Source organism: Propithecus coquereli, unplaced genomic scaffold (assembly GCF_000956105.1).
Source record: "Propithecus coquereli isolate 6110/MARCELLA unplaced genomic scaffold, Pcoq_1.0 Scaffold825, whole genome shotgun sequence".
In the NCBI taxonomy this organism is placed as follows: Eukaryota; Metazoa; Chordata; class Mammalia; order Primates; family Indriidae; genus Propithecus; species Propithecus coquereli.
The window spans coordinates 708532-732155 of NW_012154452.1; the positions used below are offsets into that span (position 1 = coordinate 708532).

General features: G+C 53.7%; 1 protein-coding gene across 1 annotated transcript in view; it reads right to left on the bottom strand.

Moving 5' to 3' along the window:
- SULF2 (sulfatase 2) overlaps window positions 1–15673 on the bottom strand; it is an 82068-nt gene extending 66395 nt beyond the window's left edge. The window contains exon 1 of the mRNA XM_012663713.1: window positions 15398–15673. Coding sequence (XP_012519167.1) covers window positions 15398–15572 — 175 coding nt within the window. The 5' untranslated portion in view covers window positions 15573–15673. The remainder of the gene's footprint in view (window positions 1–15397) is intronic.
- Window positions 15674–23624: the final 7951 nt, after the last annotated feature.

The window sequence follows — 23624 nt, forward strand, 5'->3', positions numbered from 1 at the left end:
GCAGTCACTGGCTTGGTACACAACCCGGAACCGTCCAGCCAGGGATGTCACGTGGCACCTCGAGTGCCACACCCACAGCCGAGTTCCTGATGTCACCTCCCCGTTCCTCCGGCTACTCGGGCAACAATCTTGGCGACTCCTCGCTCCCACCTTTCAGCTCCCACGTCCAGTTGATTCGTTAGCAAAGCCTATTGTGGCTCCTCGAAGCACATCCACGGTGGGACCTTGTCGCCTCCACGGGCCAGGCCATCCTCCTCTCTCCTCAAAATCAGGTCAGTTGCTTTCTGAATGGACTCAGGCCACTTATTCCCCACGGTGTGGCCAGAGTCCCTCCTCTCCTGAGCACTCTCTGTGGCTCCCACGCACCCGCACAAGCCCAAGGCCTGTGGTGTCCCCAGGGTGCCGTGGGATCCTGTCCCCCTCCCCGCCCAGTCTCTGCAGCCCCAGGGGCTCCCTCTCTGTCCTCAGACTTGCCAGGCATTGTAGAGCCTTCGCTCAGGCTGTTCCTTCTGCCTGGAACGCCCTTCCTCACAGCCCACGGCCAGTGCCTTCATTCCTCTTGTCTTTACTCAAAAGTTCCTTCTCGTGCAGCTTTCCCTGGCACCATATCCAACGTTTTACTTCCTCGCCCCCAGTATTTCATATCCCCTTCCTTATTTTACATTTGCAACTGTGTACTTATTATCGAACATACTATACGCTGTTACATATTCACATATTTACCCTGTTTGTTGTCCACTGGGCTTCCCAGCTCCAGCCCAGAGCCTGGCACGCAGCAGGTGCTCAGTAAGGGTGTCTTTTTTTTTTTTTTTTTTTTGAGACAGAGTCTCACTTTGTTGCCCGGGCTAGAGTGCCGTGGCGTCAGCCTAGCTCACAGCAACCTCAAACTCCTGGGCTCAAGCGATCCTTCTGCCTCAGCCTCCCGAGTAGCTGGGACTACAGGCATGCGCCACCATGCCCGGCTAATTTTTTCCTCTCTCTATATATTTTTAGTTGTCCAGATCATTTCTTTCTATTTTTTTTTTAGTAGAGACGGGGTCTCACTCTTGCTCAGGCTGGTCTCGAACTCCTGACCTTGAGCGATCCACCCGCCTCAGCCTCCCAGAGTGCTGGGATTACAGGTGTGAGCCACCGCGCCCGGCCAGTAAGGGTGTCTCGAATGCCTGAATCCAGGGCCCTTAATCCAGGCGGGATCCACCCTTTGCCCCCAACCCCTAGCCCGTTCACAAACACTGAGGCTAAAGCAGCCGGTGCTGAGAACGCGGCCTCTCTTGGTCTCTAGAGGCTGGCAAAAGCCGGCCGCCCATCCTGCTGGCCGGACCCTTCTCCCGGAACTGAACGCAGGGACGCCGTCACTTGGGGAGTAACCACTTGCAGTCAGCAGCCCTGAATGCTGCCCTGGCAGAAAGCAAACAGCCCGTGGAACCGTTTCTTATTTTTAACGGGCTCAGATCTAGGGTCTCAATGTACTTAGGTCCCCTCTGCCATCACCCAGAGAGGGTGAGCCGTCCGGTGCTCCCCGGGCGCGCCGCCCCGTGCACTCGTCCTTCCCGGATCGGCCGGCGGAAGGTGAGCTGCGTCAACCCGCTGTCACCGCAGGACCGAGCAGTGCCCTGGAAAGGACAGCAGCATCTGTGCATAGGCAGCACACGTGCTAAGCCTCCCCTGGGGGACAGTAACCTGCTTTATTAAAACTGCCATGGCGACGGGGCTCTCTAAACCCACATCCCCGACACAAAAACACACGACCTAATCCCCTCGCCCACCACACACCTAAGGCAGGCAGGCAGCTCAGACGGGAGGGAGGGCCTGGAAGATGCGGCCACACAGAAATAAAAAGGCAAGTTTTCAATATTTCAAACGAAGCTGGGCCAGCCAACCAAAACGTGTCTTGTCCAACATAAATCCGGGGACGTGCACACAAAAACAGACCCGGTTTCTTTCCATGACCGCGTCTTCCCGCTGTGCTGGGCCGGGGGTGAGGTCACCCTGACACCTCTGTCTGTGACTCTGATGGGCTGAGGAGTCCCCACCCCCACCCCAACCAATGGGACTTGAATTCCGGGTCCCCCACGACATAACGGACTGCCAGGATGCAGCGCTTCCCGCGTGACACTCAACCGCCCACCCATTCGTGCTGGTTTGGGGGCCCTCTCTGCACCACTGATGCTATTACTCATTGACAGTTTCCTTTAAAGTGAATTTAAAAAACCCAGTTAATCTCAATCCGAGTAACTGCGGAATTATAGATTTAACGTGTGAGTTACGCATGTTTTGGCGCACGGTACAAGTCTATGAGTGATAAAAATCAGTGTATGCTGACCAGCCACAGATGATGACCTCCTGCATCACAAATGTCGCAGGAAATGCACTTTGGAAAATGCTGAATTAATTTGCCCTTCTAAAGGTCTGAGTCACAGCAACCGATACCTACAGGGACTTAGCTGGTGCCAGGGACTTTCGAGATTTAAAACATGATCCCCCCCTTTTTTTTTGCCATTCCCAAGGCTTAGGTGGTTTGTATCTGCTTTCTGGCCTAGATGTACCTGTGCCCCCCTCCAAGACAAACTCCAACCGCCCCCAACTTGGGTGGTTTCATAACCAATGAGATGATGCCTTCCTATGTCTGTTTTCTTAAAATGATGGGTAAATAACTAGAATCTGTGCAGGCAGGGCCCTCTGGGAAAGCAGTGGGAGGAAGACTTGGATGGTGAGAAAAATAAAGCTGGACTCAGTAAACCCAGGGCCTTGACTTAACTGTGTATCTAACCACAGTCGTCTCTTGCCTGGACTGGTGCAGTAGACACTACGTTGTCGTCTGTGTCCTCTCCTGCCCCCTATGTTGTTCTCTACCTGGTGGCTGAAGAGCTCCTTTTAAAACATTAAGTCAATCATCATATTCCTTTGCTCAAACTCTTCCAGCGCCTGCCCATCTTGCTTAGAGTGAAAGCCAGAGTCCTCCCTTTGGCCCGCAAGGCCCTAACTGACCTGGACACTCACTCTCCCCAAGCACAGTTCCTGCCTCGCTCCCTCGTGTTCTCTCGGCTCCGGCCATGCAGACCTCTGGCTGTTCCCTGAACACACCATGCACAACCCTGCCTCAGGACCTTTGCATTTGCTTCTCCGCCAGCCTGGACTTCATCCTTCGTTGCATTCAGGTCTCTGAAAACACTGCCTCCTCAGTGAGGCTTTCTCTGGGCTGTGTTGACTAAAACCACCCTGTCCCCTCCCTCCTTTCTTTTTACTGCTCTTCTTGGCACTTCTGTGTAAGTAAATTAAGAGAAAATGTTTTTAGGGGACACGCAGGCTGCAGATGATGCCTCTGGAGTGAGCGGAGTGCGTGGTGGGTGGGGAGTAAAGGGCTATCTCTGCTTTAAAGTATTTGTATATTTTAAAGCGAGACTTTCATTCCAAATACTTCGGAGGTGTGGGAGAAAGGAGAACTGACTAGAAACAGGCTAACAGTGAACGTTCCACAATGCATGTGGCCTTCCCACCTACGCCTTTTATCTGGGGAATAGATAATATAGCACGGAATGTTCCAGCGAAGGCCTCTGGGCGAGGACCCTCTCTCTCTGCAGACTACGGGTGCTTTTGAATACTAAACAAGATGTCACAATTGGAAGGCCCCATGGGCTGGACCTGCCCACGGGAGAGTTTCGTGTAAAGAATGCGATTACTGGTCCATATTTTACAAAGTAGGACATTTTTCTAGTGCCGTGTTATGACTTTTATGGGCACTTGGTATCTCTGCTTTCATGGGCTCCTTCCTCTATAAAAAATATTAGAAATTAGACTTTATGGCTGTGTTGGCACAGAGATGAATGTATCAATATCCTATAGCAAAACATTTTTTCCAACCTTAAAGTTCACTTTTTTCTTCTGATTTTAAAGGACTTCAGACATTTTCACAGGCCTCGAAAGGGATCGTAGGTCCCTGGCACTGCTGGGACTAATGGAGAAGTTGCCCTGGATTTTCTTTAAAAATTTCTATTTCTGGCTTCTCCTGAAAAAAAAAAAACCAGGAAATCTGTCCACACTGGACACACATCCCAGCTGGCATGACTGGCTGGGACTGGGACGTAGCCGCCCCTTGGGAGGGGGCCTCGGCTCCCTGGGTCACCGTGGACCCCGCCGTGATCCTCGACACCCAAGTGGTGTTCATGGTCATTTATAAGCCCCACGTGCTGTTGTTTTTCCACCTGTGGAGTTAAGGAGGAGGCGGAATATATCTTGCGTCCATATCTCTATTAGAAATGGAACTGAGAGGGCCAGAGGTTTCTAGAAAAATGGGAGAGAGCAGGACTTTACACCTGGCCTCCCTGAACGCATCTGTCGGCCTGTCTGCCACCCCTACGTGATGCAGGCTCTGGGACTGAGGGGGAAGGAGGCACAGGGTGGGGTGGATTTTCTATAGATGACCCAGGAATGCAGGACACTTTCTGCTTTGGCCATATGTCACCTGCCACATGCTCCCTGCACCCATTCCCGGGGGTTCCTGGGCCGTGCTTTCTCCTCTCCTGTTGAGAAGTGGGATCTTAGGGCCACCTGGCATGGAGGCAGGCTGAGGGTCGAGGGGGCACAACACACCCCTCTCCAGCCCCACCCTTCCCAAGTGACTCCTCTCTTGCTGGTTAGTTTTGTATGTTAAAAGGATTCAGCTGCTAAATATGCATGTGAGCGTGTAACACACACACACACACACACACACACACACACACATGCACACGCCCTTTGGTTCCAGACTGAACCACCAGGCCTTTTCTCCTCTGTAGACTTTGGGTACCAAAGAGCACTGAATTGAGAGACCGAAGAATGAGGTGTGAGCTGCCTTAAATCACCTACTTTCTTTGGGCTTCGATTTCTCTCTGTAAAATCACAGCTCATAGATAACTTTAATATAAGGGTTTTTTCTAACTATGAAACTCTAGGACAATTCTAAAACACTCTATGCCACCATGCCCAGCAGGATGGGAAGGACGCTGGAGGCAGAAGGCCTGGGTCCAATCCCGATTTGGCACTTCCCATGAACCGGGCACCTGGCGCAAATGCCTGCACCCCTCGTACACACATCCGCGCCCGCGTCTGCCAAGCAGGGAGACTAACACTGCCTCCTGCCCAGGGAGGCTCTGAATTTTAATTGAGAAAAATATACATACAGTTTTCAGGTCAATGCTTGGCATACACAAAGCACTTAATGCATGTTTGCTTTTAACATTTTTAATTATTGTAGCTCCCAAGTATAGTCTAACACAGAGTTCGCAAACTGAGCCCCTTGGGACGAAATCCTGTCTGCACCCATGTTTGATTTAGGTCTGCCTGGAAGTATTTAGTAAGTTGAATTAATTGCTTACTTGTTTTTAACTGGGAGATTTCACATCAATTCAGCTTTCTGGCTTTGCTGGAAAAATACAAAGATCTGGCCTGGATGGGCCCACGGTCAAGTGGACCGAGGAGCGAGGACCTGCTTGGGCGAGGCCTCTCTCGAGTTCTCAGGGCTTCCTGCCTACCTGCCGCGCCCACTGCCTCCTTTGCAGCACCTGCCTGGCCCTGCCAGCACTGAGTTTGCAGCCCTTAGCTGATTCTGTTCCAGGTGAAGGGACCAGCTAAACACACCTGCAAAGGTAACGCTCTGCCGTGGTCCAGAGACCCACAGAGAGCAGGGGTGCAGTGGGGAAGAGAGGCTGCGGCTGGGCACGGGCTGGACCAGCACCGCTGCTGGCGACAACTCTTGCCGTGGCCGAAACTCATCCAGAATAATCACACTGGGGTCCTGGGACCTGCGTCTCAGACGAGGTTTCCTCCCAATGGTGCAAAGGCGAACCAACCGTTCCTGACTCTTCCATATTAGAAAACAAAGTCAAATGTTATTGCTGGTTTTAGCTACAAAAAGCCACAACTGAAAATCGGTTGCTAACCCCAAAATCAACTGAGCGGACATCAGGGAGGCAGGACTGGGATTCCGGGACTAGGGACGGCGTTGTCAGATCATGCAGGTAACGTTGTCTCCTTTGCCTTCTTCAGGCTCTGGTTCCAGAAGCTTCTGGGAGAAAATTCTGATACGGCCATTCTCAGGGAGGGGAGGGGAGGTGGCAGGGCCCGGGCAAGGGCAGGGCTGGGCTGTAATGAATGGGCCTCCGCAGTCTTTGGTCCTTTCCTCCCTGAGAAGCCCCACCCGGCAACATTCCTCCGCCTTGGAATTCTAGACGTGCTGCCCCTGACAGAGCTGCGCCCTTGAGGCAGCTTCCAGGGTGTCACTCCTGCTTTTCAGAGGGGGCCGCACAGGGCTGCTGCCCAGCCACTGGCCTGGTGGGGGATGTCTGCAAAGCAGCTTAATGTCTGTCCTAAGCTGAAGCCGGCTCCTCCCCCCGCGTCCCATCTCTGTAAATGGCACCACCATCTGCCCAACAGCTCAGCCAAAAACCTAGGCGTCCTCCTCAATTCTCCTTCCTTCCCCGCCCGCTTGCCTTCCAGACAGGACCAGGATCCACCCACCCCTCTCCCTCCGTGGGCCCAGCCCTGCGCCATCAGCATCTCCCGCCTGGACCACGGCAGCCACCAGTGGGTCTCTCTGCTTCCACTCTTGCCCCTGGGCCACACAACCCCCTCCACCCAGGGTGAGCCTCTGAAGATGAGTCATGCGTAGCTGACCTGCTCAGAACATTTCAGTGACCTTCCCCCGGCCTTGCAATCAAATCCAGACCCTGCCACACAGCCTGCGACCTCCCCCATCTGCTCGCTCTGCTCCCCATCACTCTCCCCTTCCCTCCCAGGCCCTGCTGTCCTCCTCTGGTGCCTGGCAAGCCCGTTCCTGCCACAGGGCTCTTGCACCTGCTGCACCTCTGTCTACAGTGCCCCTTCCTCAGGTGTCCATGTGAACGTCACCTCGTCGTGCAGACCTCACTGGTGTCCATCTACATAACCACACCACCTAAGGCTAGAGGGGAGCCTGGCTGGGACCCTTTTCCTGTCCACTGGTGCGGCTGGGATCCCGGCTGCTCACCGTTCTCTCTTTCCCCTTCTTCTCTCTTAATAGGCCTGGCTTTTATTTTTCGACGCGCCTAGCTAGGAAACGACATTTCCCAGGCTCTCCCACGGCCAGACGTGCGGGTGGTCCCCCCTGTGGCCTTCCAGATCCACGCTCAGTCCTGCTCTGCCTCAAGAAGCTGGCCTGGTGAGCTATCAGCAAGCTCCCTGACCCTGGCTGTGGGCTGGGTGTGGCCGACAGGGGCCCTGGCGGGAGATCAGTGAAAAGAGGAAGTGGGCTTGGGGCACAGGTTCCTCCACCTTCCTCTCTGTGGTGTCAACAGAGGTGATGTGACAGCTCTGGCTGGGTGGCCCTCTGTCTCCAGGTTCCACTTACTGCCCTCAACCCCTTGGTCTTAGAGTCCAGATGACCCCACTGTTACTAACTGGCCCTGGGGCACTGCACTGTCCCCAGTGTTTCCTCACACTTGTTCACACTTTAGCAAAAAATAGTTAAACCCTCCTTGAATAATCCAAATTTTGCATGTATCCCATGATTCCTGCTAAGATCATGTGACTAAGCAAGTAAGTTCTGTCCATGTTACATGTGACTTCTGAGATGAGGTCCTTAAAGGGGGCTGACTCAACGTGAAGGTCCATCTTTTTTGCCCTTCCGCTATCTCCTTCCTGGAATGTGGTTATGACAGCTGGAGCTCCAGCAGCCACTCTGAGCCACAAGGTGACCATGAAGATGGAACCTATGCAGTCAATATGACAGACGAGAAAGGCAGAGAAGGAGCTTGGGTCCCTGATAACCTTGAAGCCACCACGCCTACCCTGGGACTGCCAACCTCCAGACCTTTTTATGTGGGCAAGCAGCAAACTTTTATCTTGTTTAAGCCACTGTTACTTTACTGTTCTCTCACACGCAGCCAAACCTAATCCTGAGACACTTAGCTTCCAGCATTCAAGTGATCTCCCTAGTATTGCCGAATTGAAAAAAAAAAAAAAAATCTTGCAGGAATGTGCTTGGCAAGTTGAACATCAGGGTGGGTCCAAATGAGCCTCTCCTCTGCCTGAGATAACCCGCACCCACACGTTTTCCTTACTCCAGCGAGCAGCGGCAGCAACGTCCGGAGGTGGGATCTCAGCGAGGCTGAGTTGGAAGCCACCGCTGACCTGGTGTCTGGAACCTGGGCATGCAGTCCTGGGCTTCCAGCCACTTGGCCCCTGTGGAATGCTCGAGCCTGCAGTTGAGAATTGATCTCTTGGATATCAGTCTGCAGCACAGGGCGCGGTTTCCTCGTGTTCGCAGATGGAAAGAGGAAAACAAGGGACCGGCCAGACTCCTGCCAGCGCTCTCTCTCCACAGCCTGCCCCTCCTGCAAGGCAGCTCTCCCAGCCGGGCTCCTGTGGCTTCCAGGACCACAGACCCCTCTGAGGATCTGGTGAGGGTCTCGGCCCCAGTAAAGCACACGTCCGTGCACAATCTGCACTCAAGTCCCGCCCGCCCTGCGCCAACCCCATCCAGGCCTGGGCTTCTCCCCCGGACTCCTCACTCCGATGTGGCTCCTCGGCTCTTCACAGGCACCTGCAACTTCCCAGGGCCAGAACTGAGCTTCTAACCGTAGCTTTCCCCGCCTCTAAACAGAAAATCCATCCTTACGGTCTTCAGGCCCAAACCTCGGAGTCATTCTCAGCTCTTCTCTCCCACTCCCCATCAGATCTGTCAACACATCGCATCCGCTCTGCCTTTGGAACCAGTGCCTCTGACCACTTTCCTGACTCTGGCTGAGCCACCGTCACCTTGTGCCCGGATCTCTGCAGCGCACTCCCCGCTGGCTCACCTCGTGCCCGGAGTGTAGCAGTAGACTCCATATTGCACACCCTGCTCTTGTCACACTATTCTCCGCCTAGTAGCCAGGAGAGTCGCATGAAGACGTAAATCAGATGATGTCCCCCCTCTGCTCAACGTCCTCCTCTGGTGTCCATCTCACTCAGAGGGCCAAAGTCCTTCCCCTGGCTCAAAGGCCGACGCCCTGTATGCCCCACCCCCCCAACAGGACCCCGTCACCCCTCAGCCCTTCCTGCCCCTGCTCTGCCACTGTGCTGCTCTGCGAGCCTGCGGGGACAGCTCTGCTTCAGGGCCTTGGCGCACACTGTTCCCTCTGCAAGGAATGCTCTTCCCCACGGATGTCCTTAACTGGTTTCCTCACCTTCCTTGCTTGAATTTCCGCCATGCACTGAGGCCACCCTGCATAAAATCGCAATGGTTCTCCCACCTCCAGATTGTTCTCCCTGCCTTGCTGTACTGTCCTCACGACTTTTCACTATCTTAGGGACTACGGATCTTATACGTCTCGTTTATTAACTCTTGCACTAGAACGTAAGCTCTGTTTTGTTTGCCGTTGGATCTCCTGATAAATCAACATGTCTGGGCCATAGCTGCAGCACGCTGCTTCCGAGAGAGCTGTGCAGGGGGTGCCACGAGCATCGCTCTGCCTGAACTGTACACCGGCTGCTCTGCTTTCTTCTGGTGACCGCTCTTGAATTTTCCTTTAGGGAGCCAACCTACCCCACTCCCAGTCCTCATGGTTCAAGTGAGGTTGGCCCCATCCCTGGCTCCAGGAACGTGCACGTGAACCCGTCTGGCCAACCGTGGTGTTCCACCCTCTTGAACGGTTCATGGTCAACTAGATGTTCCAGAGTGCCAGACCCAAAAGACTCAACTGGGGACTTTTATCAGTACTTGTTAGAGCAAGAAGCTCTCTTGCCACAGGGATGACTTCCTGTAGCGTTAATATAGGTCTACAGTACCAGGAGTGTCACATGGAGAGCTGGCCCGAGGGTGAAGCCAACTTGGAAGAAAGCTGAGATCAGGGAGATGGAGAGACAGGTGACACCGAGAGATCAAGCTCCTGGATCCAACCACACCTGAAGCTCAAAACATACTTGGACTTTTTATTTACACGAGTTAAATAAATTCCTTGTGTGTTTCCTCAATCCTGCTTGAGCTGGGGTTCTGTCACTCAGAACTGAGAGAATCGTACTGAGAGAGAGTGGTTGTGACACGTTTTTTAATATCCAATGGGATACTTGTTCCCATGGCATTTTTCCAGGTCCCCAACACCGCCCCTTGGTTGCCTTTTGCCAGCCATGATGGTCAACTCTTCACCAGACATGCAGGAATGGAAGAACCACCACCCACGGCAGACACGATTGACAAGTGTCACTGAAAACTGGGGACATCAGCATGCCCAGCTCGCATCTCTGGCAGAGTGTGGCCAGCAGGCTCAAGTGACCTAGTCACCTGGGAAGAGATTCTATAGTAACCCTGCCATTCAGTGTGATGAGACATTTAGATTTCAAAATCACTTTCAAAGATTGTTCTAGATAAACAGCAATCTGCAACATTGGTCCAGGCTGCACTCAAGGAAGCTGGCCTTAATGCTCACCGTCTCCATTTTATAGATGAGTAAACTGAGGCACAGGGAGGTTAAATAACTTTCACAAGGCCACACCGTCAGCAGCAGAGTTAGGATTTGAACCCCAGCTATCTGGTGAGACAGCTTTCACCCCTGCACCTTTACTGGGAGTATTTTCACTGAAAGATGTCCTCAAAGGCAAAAAATTCTTTTGAATTGTGAACGCTTGCTCCACTGTTCATGCAGTCCTGGAGGACCCATGCTTGAAATCTGACAACCTGAGGTGTTTGCTAAAAGGCATCTTATTTCTACCTGGTGTAGACACGCAGGCCAATGAGCAGTGGAGAACACACCCTGCTCTCCTGGGGTTTAGGGCCTGGCTGTTATCCCTAACCCTCGGACACGAGAAGCACCGTCACACGGCACCCATGTAAGTGGGGCTTCAATATTAAAAGCCCATGAGTCCACAGAGAAAGTTCTTCCCTTTTCCAATCTCTATTCTGCTGATCAGGTCAGGAGAAGGTCTCAGATAGGACTACTTCACCTTTAACGCCTTTCTCAAAACTGCCCATCACCTTTACCGTAACAAAGACACGGGCATCTCGCTGAAATTGGAAAACTCTGCTCAGTTTCATCGCGCTGGGTTTTGCAGAGACCCTTTACCTAAGGCAACGGGCGCCGGTTTTTCATTTACAGTCAGGATTTAAAGCTTCCTTTTAAGATAATACCTAAGCTTCAAAAGTAAGTCCATTCTTGTCTTTAAGATGGGATTAAAAAATAAAAACAAATAGGGAAAAAAACCCCAAAATAAGTCCCGCTAAAGAAAATCCCAAGCGGTGATAGGTCAGAACCGGGATGCTGCACGAGTTCTCTTGCTCCGGGCCAGAACCACATCTCACTCCTCTCGGGGTCTCAGAGCCGTGTGGGCCCCAGACGCTCACCGAAGGTCTGTCTGGGTTGAATTAACCCCTGGCAGAGCCCACTGGTTTCAGGGCCTTCCTGAACAAAGGACCTCGTGCAAACAAGACCTTGGCTCCCACGTGCTTCTCTCTCACCCTCCTGGAGAGGAAGGCCAGCCGGGAGCCCGATGGCCTCCAAGGATCGCCAGAACACGAACACGGAGATTTTTCCCAATTGCCTTAAAAATGTATTGATTATTTAGGCCACTTACCAACTAACATGCCCCTGGAACCAGTTCCCCTGGGCATTTGACACTTCCAAATGACAACTCAGGGAGCCAAATGCGTGCAGGGAAAGGAACACTGATTATACACGGCACGGCCTCCACCCCCCGAGCCCTGCAACCGGGAAGCTGTGCCCAGCACCAGGCCTCCCAACCGGACCCTAATTAGGATGGACAGCTGTTCTCTACCCTGGGACTGGAAGGAATCCTGGGATTATCTCGGCAGAGAAGTCTCCAGCCCAGAGAACTGTCAGAACTGCCGCACGGATGAGCAGAAAATAGCAGATGATAAATTTTTTAGGACCACCCTCTGCTTGCCAGTTGTAGCAGACTGTGAGATAATGTATTGGGCTTTTTTGGAGCATGCATTATTGATCTGGGTCTGTCTAGTGGTTTATAAAAAGCCCATTGCATCCCCACTACCACCTTCTCATCCCTCACCTCCTGCAAGCCCAGCCTCCTTCAAAGGCCAGGGCCTACCTGCGAGGAAGGCCTGGCTGGTCTGCGGAGGGCAAGACGAGTAGGCACCGCTCTGCGCTGTTGAGAGCTACTGGGTGGGAGCTGACAGATGCCAGCGAACATCAGGGGCTCTAAACCCACCAAATCCACTTCCTGGAATTTATCTTTCAGAAACATTTGCTTGTGTGTGCAAAGATGTGTGTATACATTCCCAGCAACAGTATCTATAACAGTGAAAAACTAACTCACAGTAACATTCTAGAAACAACTCAACCTCCATCCCAGGCATCTAGTTAAGTAGAGCAGTGGCTAAGACCACAGGCTCTGGCTTCAAATCCTGTTTAACCACATCCTAGCTGTGTGACCTTGGACAAGTGGCTTAACTTCTCTGTGCCTCGATTTCTCCAGATGTAAAATCTGTATTTTAAGTTGGCCATGGTTTCCCTGTTCTCCTTTCTCCCATGTCTTGCCTGGTCGCTCCTTCCTTACAACCGCATATTCTGCTGGTTTTATTCAAGAGTCACAGATGCAAAATTACAATCGGATTCTGACATGAGGCTTAGGCAGACCGTGTTACTGCAGCAAAAATGTCTCATTCCTGAGAGTAGGTGCTCAATTGCTCACCCGTTGGCTCAGGCCCCAAATCTAGGAGCTGCCCTCAGTTCTTCTCTTTTCCTTAACCCCCGCATCCAACCCACCCATCAGTTTGTTTCCCAAACACATACCAAGGGAGACCAGGCCTCCCCTCCCTGTCTGAGCTTCCATCATCACCTGCCCTGTCGCCGGCTGGCCTCCTAACGGCCTCCCCATTCCTGCTCTTGTTCCCTGCAGTCTGATTCCATCGTCGCAGCCACAGTGGGGTCACGGCTTTCCTCCGCTTAAGGCCCCTCCACCCGTGCCGGTTTCCCTAAGAATGACACTCAGATCCCTGCCACGGCCACAAGGCCCCGCGTGACCCGGCCCCCGTCGACTCCCGGGCCTCATCTCCCTCTACTCCCTGGTGCTCGTTCTGCTCCGACCCACCGAGCTCGTTTCCACCAGTGTCTCTGATCTCCCGTCCTTTCCACCTGGAACAATCCTTCCCCAGTTCCCCAGCTCCTGAACACCGTGCTGCACAGAACAGATGCTTAATAAACATCTGCTGGACGGATGAACGAACGTCCAGGGCATCGCAAATTCCCAGGCGTAAGTACAACCGAAACAGCCCTGAGGCCACACGAGGTGAGACCGACGGGCTCTGAGGCCCAGGTGCTGCCTGCGAGTCCCCTCGGCAAAATTCTGCCAGAATCAAAACTCACACCCTTATGGCCAAGGTCTGCAGACTCTCCACGGTCATCAACTGCGGCTCATTCTAAATGCTGCTGAGAGATAGTATCAGATGTGTCAAATCATCAGTGAAAGCTCTGGGCTCTGACTGCTTCCTGGCTGCAAATTCTTTTTGTGCTGATAAGCTCCCGAAGAAAAATCTATACTTGTGATCATTAATATGAAGCACTGCAAGGAATGACTTGGTTTTATATAAATCACCTTCTCTTGGTAGCTAAAAGACTGATTCAGGTCGAAAAGGTTTACTTAGTAAAACTTCGTATTTGTTGTCTCCAACACTATTTTGTTGCCCTTTGATAGTGACAGAGGCTAAGGGCCCCCCGCACCTAATGAATGACTGGCAGTCCTGACAACCACGAGAACCTCCAAGACTGGCTCCACCCTCTCCCTCCAGTCTCATGGTCTACCTCCCTTTCCCAGGCTCCAGCCACATCTGTCTTCTTGGTCCTGCCTCAGGGCCTTTGCACATGCTGTTCCCCCCCTTCCTGGAATGCTTTTCCTCAGCTCTTGCAATACACCATAGTACTATTGATGAGAAGGAAATCTAATTTACAGGAGGAGGAAAATACATAAGGCTGTGGGCTGTCCGGTACAGTAATCACAAGTTATAAACGGCCACTGGGCCCCTGAAAGGTGGCTAGTCCTAACTGGGATGCACCGTAAGTATAAAATACATGCCGGGTTTCAAAAACAATATAAAAAATGTAAAATATCTCACAAAAGATTTTTTCCTATTGATTACACGTTGAGATGATAATAATTTGGGTATTGGGTCAAACAAAATATGTTTTTCAAATTAATTTCACCAATTCCTTTTTACTTTTTTTAAAAATGTAAAATTACATATACCATTTACATTTGTGGCTTGCATTATATTTCTATAGGAGAGTGCTGGTGTAGGGTTTAATGGGGAAAATGGAACCCCCCAAATCAGTGAATTCAAGGACAGGACACAAGATTAGGAGAAAGAAAGTTTATACTGAGAGAGGCCTCCCAAAGGTGATCCAGAAATGGAAAGTGGAGTTTGACCGGGAATAGGAGGTCCAGTGGAGATTGACTCTGTAGGCCCTGCTCTTGGTGGCCTCATTTATGGAGTCTCATCCTAGTGCTAGCGACAATATGGTGAGAAAAGCCTCGTGCAAATGCAGAGACTCACAGCTCGGCTGGAGGAGCCCATGGTCTTGCTGAGGAGGGGAGGGGAGGAGGTGGAGGATGGTTTACACGGAGAGCCAGGGATGCACCCAGGGTGGCTTGTGTGGGCAACGGAGGGAAGGTGCTGAGGCCCAGAGCTGGAGGAGCCTTGGGCACAGGGACACGAGTCCTGTCTCGCCGGCCATCGGTGTAAATGGACTAAACCTTGGTGAGGGTCCCTGTCCACACCTGCTCTCCCTGGAGCCTGCAGCACCGAGGGAAGGAAGCTCGGGGATGGGGGTCACAGATACGTGTGTGTGCACACGCACACACGTGCATGCACACTCGAGCTTCTCTTATTCAGTGTCGGCTCAGATATCACCGCCTCTGAGGGCCCCTCCCCATCACCAATGACGGTAGCTCCCACGCACCAGCCCCACCCAGCACGTGGCTCGCTTCAACTCTCACCCTAGCAACTGTGCCTTCGGCGAATTACCTCTCTCTTCCCTATTGTGCCAATTATCTGTCTCGCTCCATGAGAGTAGAGATCTTGCCTGTCTTATCGTGGAAGTTCCAGGCCCTAGAATATCGCCTGGCACACAGTGGGTACTGGATAGAAACTGGGTGAAAGAAGGGATTGGTCTTAGCATCTCTTCTCCCTAACGCTTGGGAGGAATCCCGGGATGGTTCTGCATTAAGGAAAAGGCTGGTAACCCCTAACCTTGAGGGTCTGGCTGTGAACCCCCACTCGTGGGCAGCCCCTGTGTCTTGGTTTAGATCCACTCGGGAGCGCCTGCAAAGCCGCCTGCGTCAGAAGCCTTGGCCCCAGCCTGGTGACCCTGCGCTGTGGGCTGAGGTGCCTTGCTGGACCCCGAGGTGTCCCGCCGGCCGGGGGGCGGGGACTTACCCAGCTCCACATCCTGGTCGTCCGTCAGCACCAGGATGATGTTGGGGCGGATGTTCCTGCGGTCCCTCTGGAACCGGCCTTTCAGGCGGTGGTGCGACAGGAAGGCCGCGCTTCCGTCCAGCAGCGAGAAGACGGCGGCAGAGAGCAGGCAGAGCCGGAGGCCGCCCGGGGCCATCTTATCTTCTTGCCGACCTGGTCCACTTTCGGGAGGCAGGAGTCTGCAGTCGGGTTTTGTGGATTTGTTTCTTTTTCCTCTTCCCTATTCGCTCGCGATCTAAAGGAGGAGAAAAAGATCAGGTCAATGTTTATGTCAAAGCTGCCCGACGGCTCGTCCCGGCATAATGACGTGTGCCGTGGCCACACGGACGATGGGCGTCTCTTTGAACGGGGGCAGCTACAGCGAGTGGAAATCCAACTCGGCTCAAGTTAGGAAAGTATTTACAATTTGCTCGGTCAACAGACTGGCAGAAAAGCCTTCTGTGACCACAGAATTTCTTCCCTGGATCTGGCAATTCTCTGATGTGCTGGTGGCAGCTTGAGACTCGAGTCAGATAATCGGCCAGTCCCTGAACAACCCGCCCAATTCAACAGACAAATCATCCCCAGAGGAAGCGGTGGCAGCGGCCCAAACCGAGGAGCGAACGCTTCTGGTCCCTTCATGCGGGCGGCACCGCGGGCTGCAGGGGTGACGCCCAGCTCCCCGGCAGCGGGGGAGGGATGAGGGGCTGGGGACAAGCACCAGGGGCCGGACACGGCACCCGCTTTGGGCTGGACTCTCGTGTTTCAGTCCCAGACCCTCCACTCGCTGGCTGTTTCCTCGCAAGCCAGTGAGGAACCTCAGTGTCCCCATGAACAAAATGGGGGGACGTGGCTGTCGTAAGAGCTCAGCCCAATGGAGACGGGCGAAAGCCCCTTGTCGACGGATCCCATAACAAACATTATCCTTGTTAGTTTTAAATTTCAGAATAAACAAAATGACAAAAGGGAAAATTGAGGGCTAACGGATGGAGAGAGAAGCACTGTCACCTGTCACTGTGACCTCAGTTATTCCCTGGCCCCAGGTCACAAGCAAAGGTGGGTGAGGGGAGGCGGGGACAGCGAATCTGAGCTCGAACAGGTCTCTGTGGCCTCTGCAGTCATTTTTTAACTTCTCGAGGAAATGAGCCTTCAAGTCCTGTCCAGATATAGACTTTTGGTCTATTTAAAACGAGAGAGCGAGAGCACGAGAACCTGCAGACACGACGGGGGAAACCAAGTGCCTCGGGGTCGGGCTGTGTCACTGTCACCTTGAAGGGGTCTGTCTGTCCCTGCTGTCCATGGGGAACCCCAGCCACCACCCCAAATTCAGGGCTCAGGGACTCAGCAAGGGCTCCAGGTTCCACAGGGGGGCGGGCTGGGGACTGCAACAGCCACCTGAGGGGTCCCCCTGCCTGTCCCCTGACCCCCCAGCTACCCTCCACGGGTCGCCAAGGAGGAGTGGGCCACTCTGGGTTCTCTGGGCAGTGCTGTCGTTGAAAAGGCCTGGGAAGAGTCCCTCCTGCTGCATCCTCCACCCTGCTTGTGCGCCGGGAAGCCGATGTCTGTCTCTGGCTCCTGGCTGGGAGGCTGCAAGCGGGGAGGAGGTGGGAAGCGACGTCTTTGTCCTTGCTCCCCAGCATGCAGTGGCTCCCCAGTGCCTCCACCTCTGCGTGTGGCCACAGCTCCTGCCGGGGCCCCTCCCCGCTCTAGCTTCCCCCAGTCCTGGGTCCCCTCTCCCCTCTCTTGCTCCAACAAGTGCAGGGATGGCAAGGGATGGTCCTCCTTACTGCCAGTTCCTGGGGCTGCATCATTCCTTGTCTGCTCCCGTAACCCCACCTGGCCTCTGCAGACAGTGCTTTCACTCGGCTCCTTGGCTACCCCAGGAGGACCCCACTTTACTCCGCTCGGGGCCTCCCATAGTCCCGTTTCCACGCCGGGCTGCCCAGGCAGCAGGTCTCCCTCTGGCCTCTCCCTTGGGAGCAGGAGGCAGGCCCCACACAGCGCCTCCCTCCCTGTGGCCTCCCACAGGACATCTATGCAGAGAGCCGAGGTGACAATCCCAACATCCGGAGAGCTAGGGACGCACTTGACATGGAAGAGTCTGACACGAGAACGGTGAGGTTCACGGGACCAGGCGGCAAACACCGACTTCCCTCTCGATTTCCTCATCTGCTAAAACACACACCTCGTGACGGCCCCACCCCGCAGCCACCGTTTCCTGGGCTCCTGCTCTGTGCCCCGCCGTCCAACGGTTGAGAGCACGGGCTTTGGCACTACTTGCTGAGTGACCCTCGACTAGGAAACTTTGTGCCTCAGTTTCCTCACCTATAAAATGGGTGTGAAGGATTCAGTGTGTTAATAGAGTGCTGAGCCTTTACGCTAACTAGAACTCACGTTTCACCGTGTAAACCATCATTAGACTGTCATTACTGTCGTCGTGGCCGTGTCCTACACCAGGCACCCTTGCAGGGTCTACTTCAGTCTCCACAACAGTCCTCTCCCGGAGGTACTATTTTTAGCCCCATTTTACAGTTGAGAAAACTGAGGCTTAATCACTGTCCTAAGACCATCCAGAGAGAGGACAGGGTTGGAACTGTGAGCCTGGCTGCTCCTCACCACGAAACGCAGGTTTCCCACCTCCTTCCACGCGAGTACCACAGTCCTGACTTCTGCCATATCTGCCCACCCTTCAGTGATCACTTGCTTAAGATGCTTCTTTCAATGGCCTCGCTTTTAAGAAAAAACGCAAATACGTATTTTGGAGAAAGAACTTTCTATCCAAAGATAAAAATGGAGAACGGGCATCCCTTCGCCGTCAAGTCAAGCTTGCCGCACAAATAAGCCAAAGAAAGCTGCACCAGTGGAATCCAATTCAAACAGCTTCCTGGGCTCCGAGCCTGAGCCCCAGGCTTGCCCCTTCTGTGTTTACACACTCCCTTTTTAAGGGAGATTAGCAGGTGCTGAAAGGAGTCAAAGCACATTAGCACTATCCCCAGACGAGAGGTTCTGCTGGTGGTAACAGGAGGCCCGAGAGGGCTGAAAAGGAGCCGTGCTCCAGCCGGGGAATGCTTTTGCTTTGCACGTGGAACTGGGGGTGCACAACCAGCTCACTAAAATGCATATTCAGGCTCCTTCCGATAGACACACACGGAGTGATAAAATATGGAGAGAATTTCCCAGGGATGCCCTACAAATAGCAACCCTCTTAAACCAGAAACTAACCACAGCCAGTGCTCACTGAGAGCTTGCAGAGCTCCAGCCTCCGCTCTGAGCAGTTTACAGGAATCACCTCATTGAATATTCATAACCACCCACTTTATGGATGAGGAAGCTGAGGCGCAGAGTTAAAATCACTTTCCCACGATCCCATGGGTAGGTGAGAGGCACAGAAGGGGTTCTGACCCAGTCTGGCTAGACGTGGCTCGCTCAACCAGAAGTCCCCAGAAGCGGATCTTTGAGCGAGTTCCTAAGAGTCTTCCGGCCTCAGTTTCCTCATCTGCCAAATGAAGCAGCAGGTGGCCAGGTGCCCTCCGGGGGCCTTTCCGGGTCTGGGCCTGCGATGTGAAGGTGCTGGGGGGCTGGGAGATGCGCCTGTACTGGGGGCCCTGGGCCAGGTGGGGATGGAGGCAGGCGACGTGGTCAGCTGCAGTCCGTTCCTGGCTCCCGTGCTGGTCTCAGCGCACCCCCACTCCCCGGCAGCGATCACCCGCCGGCCAGGACGTGCTTCCTCTGGATGGAAGTCAAAGCTCTGCCACCAGAAGCCGGAGAATAACAGCAGCTAATTATTTCATCAGATCGAGTCATCGGTGGGTCGATGCTTGATGAATTCCCCTGGCTCAGACCTCTCCTGGCCTCGTGCCAGCCTCTCTCCGGATGCCGAAGAAATCAATTAAAAATGACACAAGGGATTCTGCCTCCATTTTTTTTCCTTCTTGGTAAAATATTCAAAGTGGCTGAACTGATGGAGCATCCAGGGAATCCGTGCACTTGCTGGCCGACGTTCTGTCCTACCGCAGCCAACGCCTGCCATTCCCACCAGCTCCTTCCAGCGTCCATCCACTCCTTTGCATCCTGGGTCTTCTCACGGACCTTGGCAAAGGTGACCCCGCCGGGGAAGACATCGCTGGAAACACCTGATGTCCCAAGGATTCAGACACATCCATCCTACTTCTGCATTTATCTCTCTACAGAGCAGAGCGCCACACACCACAGCTGTGGACAAACACCTGGGACCTCACCCAGGCCTGTCTGGAAAGGCCCAGAGGGGGTGTTTTCCTCTGAGGATCCCAAATCCAACAGGGGAGCAGCAGGGAGTCTGGGAATGATCAGCTGAGATGCTGGGAGAGGAGGAAGCGGCAAGAGCCAGAACGAGGTGCTGTCAGGAAACCGCCCCCGAGAGGTGGGGACAAAGGAATCGTGGGGTGTGTGGACGTGCCCTGCGTGCTGGGGCCAGAGCCCCGCAACAGACCCAGGGACCTCCCAGGTGGTCCAGAGAGCCTGACCGTTGATTTCTTCCTTCCCTTACTTTGCAAACATTAATTAAGGGCCTCCTACGTGTATGGCACAGTGTCCAGTGGCAGGATCATCCCGCCTGGGTTATAACAGCAGCCTCCTAACTGGTTTCCCTGCTTCCACCTCACCCCCTTCCCTCCAGCAACCAAAGGATCCTGTTAAAACCAAAGTAGGAGCCTGTCTTCCTCCACCAAAAAGCCTTCAAGGGCTTTCATCGCACGCAGAGTAAAACCCAAAAACCCTCCAAAGGGCTTACAAGATCCTACACAATCTGCCCCATCACCTCTCTGACCTTGTCACCTTCCTCTCTCCCTTGCTCACTTGGCTCCAGCCACGTGGTCTCCTCCAACTGTGTCTCCAGCAAGCTAGGCACATCCCCACCCCAGGGCCTTTGCACTTGCTCTTCCTGCTGCCCGGAGGCTTCATCCTGAAATCCTCATGGCCCCTTCCTCACCTCCTTCGGGTCTTTGCTCAGATTTCACCTTTGCAGGTTAAAATCGTGTCTGCCCTTCCCAGCAGCACGTACCACCTCTGATACCTAGCTGTTTTATATATTCATTTCTCTGTGGGTCCCCTTTACCTGAATGTCAGCTTTTTGAGGGTAGATTTTTGCCAGCTTTGTTCACATCTGTATCCCCAACACCCGAAACAGTGCTTGGGACATACCAGGCCTTCAGAATATTTCATGACTTAGCAAAGAATTTTCTCCCTCCTCCTGGCAACAGCCCCTAGTTCTGCTCTGAGGCCACTGGAGCTTTTATTCCCCTTGTGTGCAATTTGACTGCAGGGCGAACACGTGACCCAGGTGCAGCCCATCAGCACATTCCGTCCCTCAAGCTCCAGTGACTGGCCCAGTGACCTGGGTCTGGCCAATGAGAGAGACGGAGTCCCAGAGGCTCCAGGAGGCTGTGCTGGGTCTGATGGCAGCTGCCCATGGGAGGGGCCTGAGAGAGGATGCTGGTGACAACTGACACCCGACTGAACCAAGCTGCATCTTGCAGCCAGTTACCAGCTCAAGTACGTGTCCCATGTAGCTTAAGCTAGTTTGCAACAGGAAGCACCCAGACCAACACAGTAAACACCCTAAAAGAACACTAATGAATAATAGCTAAAAGCACGGGCCTTGCACAGTTCTAAGCACTTTCCCTGCGTTAACTCAGGTCACCCTTACAACAACATCATGAGCGAGGATGCATCATTTACAGATGCCGAGGCCCGGACAGGTCCCAGAACTTGCCCCACGTTGTGCAGCCTGGGTGCTGGAGACTGTCCCTCCCTTCTCCCCACTCTTCCCTGTGCCCTGGGAGGTCTGCTGCGGTGCACCGCGTCAGGGGGCTCCGGCTCCTGGTTGGGTTTGGGCGAGGGAGACACCTCCAGGGGAAGGGAGGGTGGGAGGAGAGAGGGGTCGGGGTGCTTCCCGGGTACCTTCTCTGCCAGGCTGCTGGGAACTAATCACCTCCATAGCTCCACTGAGGGTCACAGCTCCCGTGGGCGGCCCCTCCCAGGTCCCACCGAGCGCTGTCCACTGTCTCCGGCCCGAGATCTCTATCATTCATTTCCTCACACTCTCACTATTGTTGGGCACTATCTGATTCTGGAAGGGCCCCTCGCGGATAAAGCAAGTGAATGCAGCACGGCTATTTGCACTTGGACACTGCGACCCCGAGGCCCACCCTCCTGACTCCCACGCTCACTTGGAAACGAGACTGCGATTAAGTGCACTGCACAAACAGGAAGGAAGGGGAAACTGCCGGCCCGGGCGCAGTCAGAGAGGGCTGCCTGGAGGAGTAATTACAGAGTAAACTTCGAGACGCCTCATAGCAATGAAGTTCTGAAGAATCCACAGGATTTAGATGGCCCCTGAAGGAGAGGGTAGAGGACAGGTGCTTCAGGCAGGGGAACTGGCTTGAGCAAAGAGCAGGCAGAGGGAATAGAGAGAGGCCGCGGGAGGGAGGATGAGAGCCCCTGTAACCTCTGGGCCACAGCCTCTCCCTGTCCCCCCATCTAGGTCCAGGCCATCTGGTGGCTCCCGTGTCTGCTCTTGGAATTCCAGCTACAGGCAGAGAACGAAGCCAGCTCTTAAGAGCAGTCAGGGGACAAGAGAACAGTCCTTCACAGGGAGGGGGGAAGATCAGGTTTCAAGACAAGCGCTCAGGATCGGGAAAAGGAAATTAGGACATAAAGAAAAGAGTAGAAAGCGGGCCCCAAACCCAAGGCTTGGGGACCCAGCCGCCTGCATAACTACTGATGCAACAAGAAATTCCTGGAGGCTCCCGCGCCAGGCAGAGTTCTTGCCACTGTGGATAAAGCAGTGAAAAAAATAAAAAGTCTCTTCCCTCGTGGAACTCACATTCTAGCGAGTCAATATATCAAAAGCTGGAGTTGAAGGACTCCAGCCAAAGGGGAGAAGGGTCAGAAAACAGGATTGGAAATACCGGCAAACCACAGACGAACCGTTGGAACGGTGGCGGGTTGCAGGTAGCGCTCAGAGCAAGTCTAGGAGCAGTAGAGTCGAGTGCTGGGAAGCTGAGCGTCAAAATGTATCGCGTGTCAAGCGAACAGATGTTTGAGAGGCCACGTCATTCACACCCTCCGACTCCTGGGCATCTTCCACGTGCCCGGTACTGTCTCATGGTCAGTGAAAAAAAAAAGGACAGACAGAAATCTCTTCTCTCGTGGAGCCCAAAACACACTCGGGGCAAAGGCAGCAGGGAACACGCCGAGTGGGGGTGAGCCGGGGTCTGGAGCCAGACGCCTGGGTTTGACTCTCAGCTCCACTTACTAGATGTCGGGCAGGTAACTGGACCTCTCATGGTCTCGAGTCTTCGTCTGTGAAGTGAGGACGGGAGCTGCATTTGCCTGACAGAGCTGTAAGGACAAAATGGCTTCACACTCGGGAAGCCTTTAGGACAGAGGTGTATACAGTGAGTGCCCAATAAATACTGGCTTGTGTTATTTGCGAGGTTTAGGCCACCCAGCACTTTCTCATCCTACTGTCTGTAACAGCTCCCAGTTTTCATCCGGGGATCCTCTCTCCTCCCCACCCTTGGTCTGTAAAGTTCAGACGAGGCCCCAGCTCCGGGGCTCCAAGGCTAGACCCTGATCCAGGCCTGAGCCAGTCAGAGCCTTCCCTCGCCCCTGCCTCCGGGACTGGCCGGGAAGCGATGCCCACTCTTTCCAACCAGCCAACTCACTCCATGTCATTCCAACGTGAGGACGGGGAAGAGTCTGACACCATCTTGCCCCATGCAGGCTGGGGAGCGACGCCAACACACAGAGGAGAGCAGTGCTGTGAACAGGAACGTACTTGGGTCTTGATCGCATTTGACACCTGGATCCAGCCTAGCCTGAAGGAGGAAGATTAACTTCTGGATTCTTTGCTTCAGGCCCAATAAATTCCTTTTTCTTTTTCTTTCTTTTCAGGTCAACTTCCTCACGCTTTGATTCCTTAGGGACATGAGTCAAATTCCCTTTTTTATTAGGTCACTCCAAGTTGCTTTTTCTGTCACTTCCAACCAAATGAGCCCAAATGGGAGAGCAGGCTAGAGGCAGAGGGTGGGCTCAGGGGGCTTCCCAGTCACCTTGTGCCTCTGTGTACACAGCGACCTCACGGCACAGCCTGCCAGCTGCGGCCAGGCCTCCTGGGCCTGTGCCCAACTCCCCTCATCCTTCTCTGCCAGCTGATAAGAGAAGGTGG